The sequence below is a fragment of the Astatotilapia calliptera genome, chromosome 3, assembly GCF_964374335.1.
Source record: "Astatotilapia calliptera chromosome 3, fAstCal68.1, whole genome shotgun sequence".
Lineage (NCBI taxonomy): Eukaryota > Metazoa > Chordata > Actinopteri > Cichliformes > Cichlidae > Astatotilapia > Astatotilapia calliptera.
The window spans coordinates 43,067,781-43,079,556 of NC_137424.1; the positions used below are offsets into that span (position 1 = coordinate 43,067,781).

Sequence of the window (11,776 nt, forward strand, 5' to 3'; positions counted from 1 at the left end):
AGCTGTTATTGGTCTTTTCTATCATCACACATAATTTGAAAATGATACCTTGAAAACTTTGGAGGCTAAAGTGACCACAGGTGGGACAGTAACGAATGGAGGGACAGGCGTCAGCTCCTCGAACCTGAGGGAGATCAGTAGTCTTGCAGTTGTTGAGAACGTCGTGGTTTGAGTGGTCTGAGCATGGAGCACCATTCCATGACTTCAATCATTGGCAGCAGAAGTCGTACAGTTTGTTGTTGTCTGCTGTGCAGATTTCTCAACTCAGCAGATTTTTCACCTAAATGTGGTGTTATTTGCAAAGTTTTGCAAATAATTCTCGTATAATATTCTATAAATTGTGCACATTTTGTTCCCACTTTTTTAGAAACTTGATTGTATAATCAGTCTGATTTGCTTAAAAATAAAATTACAATCTTCTCTTCAAAGTAGGCCATCTCTTCAACTGACAGTACTGCCAGCCTGAGGACCACTACACCACACACTTTTCCATCATTTCACTTAAAGCGAGGCAGTTAAATTTCTACTGGTCTTGCAGGGAGCAAGTGGTTTAAAAACAGCAAACAACTCTTAAAAATATGAGGGTAGTGAAAATAAACCAAAACAATAAAGTAGCAGGCCTGGCAACAAAGAGCTTCATCTTACAAAGTCCCATCAAGCCAGGTGAGTACTTTTTTTAAGTTCAGCGCTATCATGCTCTGTAATTTAATGCTAGAAATGTAAGTATTAGTTACATTTTGGAAAGTGAGAGAAAAAGGAAGGAACAAATGAAGAAAGAAAGAAACTTGATCAAGCAGACTGTGGCACCACCAGGTGCATGACCATGACCACATGACATCTCTGCTACTAGAGTGTCTCCTCACCGGCTGCACAAAACAAAAACAAAGGACACCGAGTTTGATATCGGCATCACAAACAGTCTGCATGTGACCAATATAAGGAAATACCAAAACACTGAATATATGTGAGCATTTTTCTGATATACCTAACACCAGCATAACAAGTGCACATAACTGCTTTAGTTGGCTTAACTGGTACACTAAGTGAAATTAGGACAGAGGGTATAACTTTATCTACTCATTTAATGCACCAAGATTAAGCAACCCATTGAACTTTTAGTTTCTCCAGGGTACTTACAACAAGTCACATGGCGCATTACGACAGGTTTGCATTACCTTTTAATATATTCAGAGTCTGTGTACAATTAATATGTAGAACAACTCTGGATAAAAGCTTTAAGTTGCCTACCACAGGATATGAATATTTACTATAAATGAGATGCATATTACAGGGATCAGCTGATAAACACTCACTGGTCAGATGAATACTAGATACTAGTATGTTGTTGTCAACAGAAACTGAGTGAAGCCCAAAATGAAACTAAGCTAACCCAAGAATAAGTAGCTAAAACTTCAGGCTGCTCAAGAAAATGTTATTTTTAGTTGTAGTTAAAAAAGTTTATGCTCAAAAATGTCTGCATGTTAGAGAAAAAACCTTTTAATAAAAGTAAACTGAAAAGTGAAATTATTTTTATTAACTCAGCAGGTTCACAATCAGTGAATAAGTGGTGTTTCAAGTCAATTTGAAACTGAAACTCTGAACACAACCTGCTCCTGACCAGGTTATGTGATATCTATGAAATCAACTACATTTTATAGAACAAAGCTCAAACATGAATGATGACTAAGAACAAAAAAGAACAATAAAAACCAGCAAAAGTCATACAATAATAATAATAAAAAATAATAAAAGAACAAAATGGGTGGAATCTTCCAGAATGGTCCAGATGGAATCAGCTACAGACTATCGAGGAACTGTACAGATCAACTCTGTGAGGTTATCAGATACATCTTTAACATCAGTCTCGGTCTGGAGAGGGTCCCCATTCTGTGGAAGACCTCCTGCATGTTGCCGGTACCAAAGACAACATAACCCAAGGAGCCAACCCACTTCAGTTCATATATGATGATAATAATTAAAACCCCACCTCAGGTCCCGGCACATCCTTTATATATAGGACACCTAATCAGCTCAGGTGTGTCTCTCTCTGCAGGAGAGGAGCAACAAAACAACACTGTGCCAAAGTGAAAAACCGTGAACACCACCCAACTGTCTCATTGTCTGCACTTGATTTAGCAGCTTCTATTTCTAGATCCACTTGTGGAACTTTGGTGTATTTTGGATGGCTTGTGCCATGTTGTTTTTCTTCTTCTCTGGGCTTGGCTGCACTTTTTGTCTGAGATTTATTTTCAGTGTGTCCTTCGTTATATTTGACATGTCTAGCAGAGCTGTCCTGTGAGGGTTTCCCTACACTTTCTATTCCCGTGTTCTTCATCTTTGTCCCAAAACATTCACCGTGAGAATTCTGCCTATTTTCTTCACGAGTTATTTGTTTGTTAGTATTTGTTATAACTGTTCCTGACTTCTGTGAACCACGTCCTCCTTCTGTGACTCCCTGAATTTTTGGTCTGGCTTTTAGTTGAAAACTCTCTGCTTTAGTTTTTTCATTAGTAGCATCATCCTGTTTTTCTTTGGGTGCTTCTATTATTTCTGCTCCTGCTGGTCTCAGATGGGGTTTCTCTCTGATCTGAATTTGTTTAGTATTTCCTTCATGTTCTTTCTTTTCCTCCACATCGACATCTTTCTGTGTTGTAGCAGCACCACTTACCTCCTCTACTGTGTTTTGTTCAAACTTACTGTGGTCCCCTTTCTCATCTCCTTTTCTTTCTCTCCTGTCCTCCTTCACATCTCTGATTTCTCTCTCTACACAAACATCATTATCACTTGAATGTGTAACACTGATCTCCTGCATGTTCAGTGTATCACTGTGTCTGTTTCCATGTTTATGACTCTGATCATCTTGTAGTATGTTTTCTTTTCCTTCATCAGCTTTTTCTTTATCCTGAAATGTGTCACAGCACATCTCTGCTGTTGGTTTATCAGCACTAATCTTTCCTTTTGTGTCATGTTGAAAATCAGTTTTTGTTTTCTCCTCAGCATGAGAAGGATTACAGGTTTGTTTATTCTCCTGATGTTCACATATGTTCTCTCCAACAGTGTCAGCTGGATGCTCTGCATGGCTTTTTTTCTCTGACTGTTTATCTTTAGCCTTTTCATCATTTTCTGCTTTATCATCCATTAATTTACTCATCTCATACTGTCTGCTTTGATCATCACAGACTGCTGATCGATCACTGCTATCAAGTTTAAAATCAATATTAATATCTAGTCTGTTCTTTTCAGCATCATCCACTTCTGTATGTTTTTGATCCAGGTCATCACTTCCAGTGGTTCCTTTGTCCTCATTTGGTTCTTTGTCCAGAGGATCTACGTTACAGGGGGTGTCAGGTGATCCCCCTGCTTCTCTTAAGCGAGCAGTCTTTGGAATATCCGCTGTGTCTGTCTTCTCCCCTATTCTCTTTCTACTGCTTTTATTTTTCCCATCTTGACTCTGATCATATTCATTACTGATGGTGGGTAGTCCACTGGTGGACACATCTGTGGACTCTGGAATAGCAGTATCTGCAGCATGAAGCACAAAGTAGAAACTAAATCATTCAGGCACCAAACAGCTGAGGAAACGACAACAAAAATATTTTCTCTTACCTTTCTTTTTGCTATAAAACAGAAGATATGTAGTCTGGGACCTAATTGACAAATATGACATGTAACAAATATGTTACTTTCACAGTTTCGCAGTGATGTGTTTGGCTAATATTTTATAACATATTTATTTTTTGCAGCAGTGTTTTCCGACGTATTAATATGTGTCTTTGTATGTTTACATTTTACTAACAGAGTAAATATTAAAATATACACATAAATGTTTTAATTGTTTTCATTGATTTTATTCTTTTGCTTTTGCACAGTTTTGGGGACAGAGTTGAATCAATCACAGAAAAATCTGCAGTTGTGATTATAGCAACAGTGTGACATGATACTTCAACATGTAGCACACTGTAATTGAGAAAAGTGTATTTAACGCATGTTTAGTGCATACTCGTGTGAAAAGTTAAGAAATAACTGGAAAATAATGTACAGTGGAAATAACAAGCACAAAAACTTACCTCTCCGTGTTATCCACCTGGAATGGCTGAAAATCAAGCTGATGATGTAAAAAATAATAAAGTATGACATGATCAGCTGGGCCACTGTCACGCATGAGTAATGTAGGAACGTCTTTTGGTATCAAAAATGTATAAGTGCTCCATCTTACCTCTGTGACTCTGGTATCATCAAACTGATACCATCTGTCTCTGTGGTCCTCCTGGATCTTGATTGTGGCGGAGTAATGTCCACCTCTCAGATCCCCAAAATGATCCAGAAACGCATATAGTTCATATTTCTGACTCTGATTACCAAAGGAAAAATGGCAAACATCAGAATGACTGAAGAAAATAAAATGGATTATGATTAAATACTAAAATATTCTGCACATTTACCTCTGGTATCTGCAGGGTGTAAGGAACCTCCACAGAACAGGTGATTTTGAAGTGTGACATGTAATTATAGTTGAACTCAAACCTCTTCAGCAGCAGACACAAAACATCTGGATGATGCTTTATTACATCTCTCTGAATGAAAAACATTTAATTTAGGACAGTTTTACTGATACAGCACCAAATCACAACAACAGTCACCTCAAGGAGCTTGTCTGCTTCCATTACAAGTCAATATGGTTTCATAATTTTATTTAAAGAATAATAAAAGAATCATAAACATTTTTAACTCACCATAGTAGCATCAACTTTGTCATCACACTGCTCACAGTACATCTGATTTTCTCCACAGAAATCTGAAGGTTTAAAAAACTCTTCAATGCCCTTCACCTGAAAAATATTATTCAAAATCAGCTCTGACAAAGATGTGCTGACCAGCATAAAGGCTGTGATTGTAAAATGCTGGTAAATGTTTTCTCAGGGAGGAAGGTTTTCAATACACTAACTTTATTTAACATAAAAATGTAAAAAGTTTTGCATTATTAGCAGCTGCCATCAAATAAACTCACTCTAGTGGTTTTTGAACACAGTCTTTCAGTTGTGTTAACGTTAAAATTATTTCGGCGTGCTGGTCTCTGACTGAAACATGGACATCTAATTATTTATCTCTGCATCAGTGCCATAAATCAGAATTTTACTCAAGACCTAAAGGTAAATATATGCAGAAAAATTATTATGTATTGCACGTCTCTTTGTTACTTGTCATATCCTTACCACGCTGTAGTCTTTACTGCAGGAATCCACCAGTGAAAGAGGAAGAAGCCAAAAAGGTGCATCTCTGTCAGTCTGTATATGACCTTTAGAGCAGGTGGTCTTGTTTACTAACTGACCGTGGAAGATCTGAAAAAAGCACAAATACTTGTTGGCAAGTGATATTTTTTACCCAGCTTTCACATTGATAGGGTCACTTTTGGAACCAGTCAAAGAGAACAGTCTCTACCTTTGATGCATCCGGACTGGTCATTCTTAAAACCCTCTCCAAGCACTCTGCAGCATCACGCTGTTCATACACTGGGTGGGGAAATAAATGTGCATGCTTTCAACAAAACAATTAAGTTATTTAATTAAAAATGTTTTAGAATTATCCAGTCTAACAATTTAAACAAGTTAAACTATTAAATTACATTAAAAAACTGCACAGGCTGAAGAAGACTTTACTTCAAGACTTGTTGTAAATTGATCTACTTTAGATCAATTTATTAGACTCTTCAAACAATTCAAAGGTTGTGCTGTTTTGTGTGTTAACATACTGTACCGTTGTCAATGCCCAGCTTCTGTGTTATCTTATATGAGTATGCTGTGTGGTTCTGTAAGTCATCAAATAAGACTTTAAGATGATGATCAAGAAACTCAGAGTGAGGATTTTCTCCAGAGTACCTACACAGAAGGTAAATACGAGTAATTAAAAATGCACAATAGACTTCATATTTGATAAATACAGGATCACACTTAAAGCTGGGCTGTAACAAACCTTGTCACAGCCTTTCTGAAGTCCTTGGTCATGAACAGCACCTGCAGCACACTGTTCAAGTAATCTGTTGCTCCCTGGTTTATCAGTCCATGGTACCTGTTAGCTACTGGGAGGAGACTGATCATATAAATTTCAGAACGCTGAACAAATAATTATGGTGGATCATAGATTAATACCCCTTCTGCTAATCAATTAAATCAATGAATTAATAAAACAATAAGAATTATTCAAACTGAACCATTAAGGTCAAGGTTGTCAGTAAAACTTTATTTGTAAAATGGAAGACGTTCAGAGACACCTTCTTTCTTATAGCAGTGCGGCTAGACAAAATGGTAAATGGCCTGTATTTGTATAGCGCTTTACTAGTCCCTGAGGACCCGAGCGCTTCACACATTCAGTCATCCACCCATTCACACACACATTCATACACAGTGTGAAAAGCACAGTCTAAACCAGGAGTGGCTGAGAGAAGTGTTTCTACCTGTAAGGGCGGTTATTGAAAGTCATCTAAAAACAATAGACCTAGATGTTAAATATATGTGTGTAAAAAAACAAAAAAAACTTTCATCAGATCTTACCCAGAGAGGTGCTGCTGAATAGCCACCGAGTACTCTCCAACAGAGACATTTTCAGTCACTTCAATTCTGTGTTACGGAGAGCTGCAAGTCTATACACCAGTCAGTATTTGTTTATAAACAACAACAACAACAACAACAACAACATTATTTATTATTAATTATTACTAGCAGGTAAACAAAGGCCCATGTTTTTGTACATAAGGTGCCAAAATCCACAGCCAGTGACAGGCTTTCAGTAACATCTCGAATAGAAAACACTTTGAGTATTACGATATTACCACTACAACACGCTGCTTTTCTAAGCTACATTTAATGACTTCCGACGAGGCTACGGGAAAAAAAACTATAATAAACAAAAACAATACCAAAAAAGAAGTTTCTTCCCCAGACAGACAGTGCTTTTCAAAGAAATTGCTGATGAAGAATAAAACAAACCTAATTATTTTCAAATGTAATACACAAGTACACAAAAACAAAAGATTCAAACATACCTTCAGTGGTAACAGGGATATTTTTAGATATCTTAAAGATGTTTTCTAAGATCTTTGGCAATAAATGTTTTTAATTTATGGAATATTTGAGTATAGGATATCTCTATCTCTAGTGCAGTTTAAAACACTGGAGTAGCGCTTTCTCTTTCACTTCTGCTACACCTTAGTGTTGCATTCAGCGTGTGTCGGAATTTTGAAAATCTGGCGTATTCTTTCGTATTTTTTTTTAATTTAAAGAGACCTGTAAGAACACTCTATTAACGGTGAAATGATAACTATTTCATTAACACTATTTTAAGTCACCGATTGCGTGAGCTTGACAGAGATTTAATTAAAGAGCAGAGATGGTAAATATTAAGCGCAAGTCTATTTCCACACACAACTACCTTCATCATGAATAAACGCAGAGTTTAAAAAGACCTCGTGAAGCTCTGCTAAACTCAAACTTTGTGTCTCAGTTTTTCTCAAACACTTTCATTTTCTTAAATCCACCAAAAAGGTACTTTTTTGATGTTGCTGCTACTAAAACCCTCTAGTTTATAAGCAGAGAAGCTTAAAAAAAAGCTTTACAAAAAGGTTGGTTTTCTGTACATGTTCTGAAGTTATTTTAACACCAAATGTTTGGTCTTGATCCACTTGCAGCGTTTAAACTTCTGCAATACTGTATCTATGCATCAGTTTTCTTATCCTCTTATACAATTTGGCCAGAGTGGAAAATTGCCAGTGTATCAAAAGGCCAGGGTGAATCCATACATGTGAAACCAAAGTTAAGGTGTGAAACCATCAAACATTCATTAACAGGGACATAGCTTAAATCCAGAATTTGGTGCAATGTTCACAAAGAAGCTAAAAAAGCTTCCTGTTGCAGGTAAGTGGTGTAAAATCCACTGTTAAAACACGTGGCTCACACTTATGTGAGATTTATGATGTTGCAGTTGTGTTCCTTATATCCTTGTTATGTTTTTAGACTGTAGTGCCACTGAACAGCTTCAGGTGTGTCACACGATCAAAGATGCTGCATAAAAGGTTTGTTTGTTGTTACCACATTTTTAGAAATTTTAAGCCTGAATAGTTTGTTTGGAAATAATGCTTACATAGGCTAAAAGAAAGGGTAAGAAAATACACCAGGATAAGCTGAGCTTTAACTAAAAACGCAGTGTAAAACACTCCAGGAAGTTACTGATACAGTCAAGAAATCTTTCCCAGAAGCACAAAGACACAGTATGTTATTTAATGACTCACTTGGCAGAGCCAGGACAGCTGATATGAAGAACTAAGCAAACAAGGTTTAGCTTAGCTTCACCTTTCTGTTTGAGTTTTGGCAGAAAGGTAGAAACTTATACTCCAGACCTGCATATGAAATTGGCGCAATAGAGTGTTTTTTATTTTTTTAGGTAATTTTAAATGATCTGAATTTGCTTCCATGTTGCAAATGTAATACTCACACGTACGTTTCATCATATTACAGATCAGCAAAGATTTACCAAACTTTGACCCACATTCGAGAGAGGTGAATGTTGCTTTAGAGATTGCCAAAACAAGAAAGCTTATCACAGATTATGTTTTGAGACATCTCTCTGCTGATAAAGAAGTTGAAGTTCAACTCATGTTTAATTGGGAAGTTTTATAGTCATGCGAAGTACTGCATGACAAAAACAGAGTCAGTCTTGGATATAGCAGCGTCATCATTTCTCCCCGCATTTCCTGTCATGTTGTCACTGCTTTACAGGCCTGAAGCTCGACAGTATACAATGTATCCTTATCTGTAAGGTAAGGATACATTGTGTACTGTTTGTTTGTATATGTGTCTTTCTTGCTGCTTTTACCCAAATTTCCCCTTGTGGGACAATGAAAGGATTATTCTATTCTATTCTATTCTATTCTATCCTTATGTGAGTAAAAGAAAACATAATTAAAATATAATGTGTTAAATCTTCTTAGATGAGAGGGTCCAGCTGTAGATCAGATGAATAGGAAAGGATTTGTGAATGTGTGTGCTTCAGTTTGGTTTAGCTATAGGCCTGAACGTGTCATAAAATTAGGAATAGACTTATAGGAGACCCTCCCCCCCCTTGAGTTGGGAAAGTAAGAGAAAGAGAAGTTATAGCTGAGTGGAAATTCCCCAGGGGATACCTGGGGTGGGGCTCTCAGTGTTTGTAACCTGATGATTGTGGTCTGGAGGGGAGATGGACTTTTATGACCGGCAGGGAATCACATACGCAGGGGTACCTACACATGCACACATGCGCACACACATGCACACACACATGCACACACATACATACACAGGTACGCGCACACACAGGCACTCACGTTCTTGCGCATACATACACAAACACAGAGTTTACAACACACCATGTGGGTTTTAAGATGGGGTTGTTTCTATAAAACTGGTTGAAACAGACAAAGAAGTGAAGATCTGCAGACGGACACCGCCCTTGCATGTCTTCCCTTCTGGAAGGTGCATGCGTAACTGAAGATGAATAAAGGTTTTGTGAAATGACTACTGAGTCCGGTGTAGTCTCTGGAGGCCTGAGGAATAAAAAAGAACCGGGGTGAAACTGCTTTATGTAACACTTACCTGTTCCAGTACAGCACAAAGATTAGTAAAGTTCTGTATTAGAAATGTGCCTTAAACAAAATAAAGGAACATATATAAAAGCAAAATACATAATTAAACAGCATTTTACTATTGTACTTTATATAAGTATAGCTCATCTTGAAATGTTTTACAGTCGGAATAACATGCTGGTTATTTCCTAAAACAAACCAGATGTCCACCTGCCTGAAGGGAAGAAGAAACAAAGTCACCGCGTGGTAATTACTAGAAAGAGTAAAGTTTAATGAACGGTGTAGAAACTAGTTTAAACAACAGCTTTCAGAGAAAGCAACTCCTCCCGAACTGGAAGGGGTATAATTAAACATTAATGTTTTATTATGTCTCAGTTTTGATGTTGGGTACTAACGGTGAAGGTTGAGGTCATATGATTAGTCAACCTGGGTACTTTGTAGGTAGTTTGAAGACGATCCATAAAAACATGAAGTTAATACAAAGTTTTCACATTTGCTGTGATTTTGACCCGATTTTCACCAGAATTAATTCAGCTCGAGCTGTTATTGGTCTTTTCTATCATCTCACATAATTTGAAAATGATACCTTGAAAACTTTGGAGGCTAAAGTGATCACAGGTGGGACAGTAACGAATGGAGGGACAGGCGTCAGCTCCTCCAACCTGAGGGAGATCAGTAGTCTTGCAGTTGTTGAGAACTTCATGGTTTGAGTGGTCTGAGCGTGGAGCACCATTCCATGACTTCAATCATTGGCAGCAGAAGTCGTACAGTTTGTTGTTGTCTGCTGTGCAGATTTCTCAACTCAGCAGATTTTTCACCTAAATGTGGTGTTATTTGCAAAGTTTTGCAAATAATTCTCGTATAATATTCTATAAATTGTGCACATTTTGTTCCCACTTTTTTAAAAACTTGATTGTATAATCAGTCTGATTTGCTTAAAAATAAAATTACAATCTTCTCTTCAAAGTAGGCCATCTCTTCAACTGACAGTACTGCCAGCCTGAGGACCACTGCACCACACTTTCCCATCATTTCACTTAAAGCGGGGCAGTTAAATTTCTACTGGTCTTGCAGGGAGCAAGTGGTTTAAAAACAGCAAACAACTCTTAAAAATATGAGGGTAGTGAAAATAAACCAAAACAATAAAGTAGCAGGCCTGGCAACAAAGAGCTTCATCTTACAAAGTCCCATCAAGCCAGGTGAGTACTTTTTTTAAGTTCAGCATTATCATGCTCTGTAATTTAATGCTAGAAATGTAAGTATTAGCCACATTTTGGAAAGTGAGAGAAAAAGGAAGGAACAAATGAAGAAAGAAAGAAACTTGATCAAGCAGACTGTGGCACCACCAGGTGCATGACCATGACCACATGACATCTCTGCTACTAGAGTGTCTCCTCACCAGCTGCACAAAACAAAAACAAAGGACACCGAGTTTGATATCGGCATCACAAACAGTCTACATGTGACCAAAACACTGAATATATGTGAGCATTTTTCTGATATACCTAACACCAGCATAACAAGTGCACATAACTGCTTTAGTTGGCTTAACTGGTACACCAAGGGCGTAGATTTGGCATGGACGAAGGGACATGTATAACGTTACAGGCTGTGCTAGGTTTTGGCCCACATCAGTCTAAAATTGTAACCATGAATAATGTGTTTTGGAAACTTTTTTTATTTTTTTTTATTCATGTTTTGGATGGACAGAAACATTAACGAATATACAACTGGTACAACTGGAATAATCATACTGTCAGTTCTCTGTCCGTTTCTTAACAACAACCAACCAATAAGGACTAACAATAACTAAGACAAACAAACAACACAAAAAAAAAAAAAAAAACCCAGGAGAAACAAAATGATATACCGCCTCCTGGGAAACATCAGCAAAAACAAAAGCAATGGGGGCAAAACACCCGGGTGCCAAAAAAACAAAACATACCCTTGACCACTGATGACATTAAGACAATTTCTTCCCTCTACTGACTTTCAAAGTAATAAAATGTGTGTTTTGGAAACTAACTGCACAACAGGAAGCACTATTAGTTATCTCAGTCTCTCAGAGCAGCATTTCTAATTTTGATTGAAACTGTCAGAGAAAACGGCAGCCTCGAGCAAGCCAGGATATTAGTTTATAGCGGCTGTTAACATTATATGTCTAAC

At 37.4% G+C, this 11,776-nt stretch overlaps 1 protein-coding gene across 1 annotated transcript; it reads right to left on the bottom strand.

Annotated features, from left to right (window-relative positions):
- Positions 1–1,507: 1,507 nt before the first annotated feature.
- Positions 1,508–7,462, bottom strand: LOC145419277 (uncharacterized). Its single transcript, XM_026152871.2, has 10 exons — positions 5,971–7,462; positions 5,755–5,876; positions 5,440–5,510; positions 5,214–5,339; positions 4,734–4,829; positions 4,443–4,574; positions 4,217–4,351; positions 4,068–4,105; positions 3,607–3,647; positions 1,508–3,522 (listed from the first exon to the last, which is right to left on the bottom strand). The coding sequence occupies exons 1-10, from the start codon at positions 6,093–6,095 to the stop codon at positions 2,027–2,029; spliced, it is 2,382 nt and encodes a 793-aa protein (XP_026008656.2). The 5' UTR covers positions 6,096–7,462; the 3' UTR covers positions 1,508–2,026.
- Positions 7,463–11,776: the final 4,314 nt, after the last annotated feature.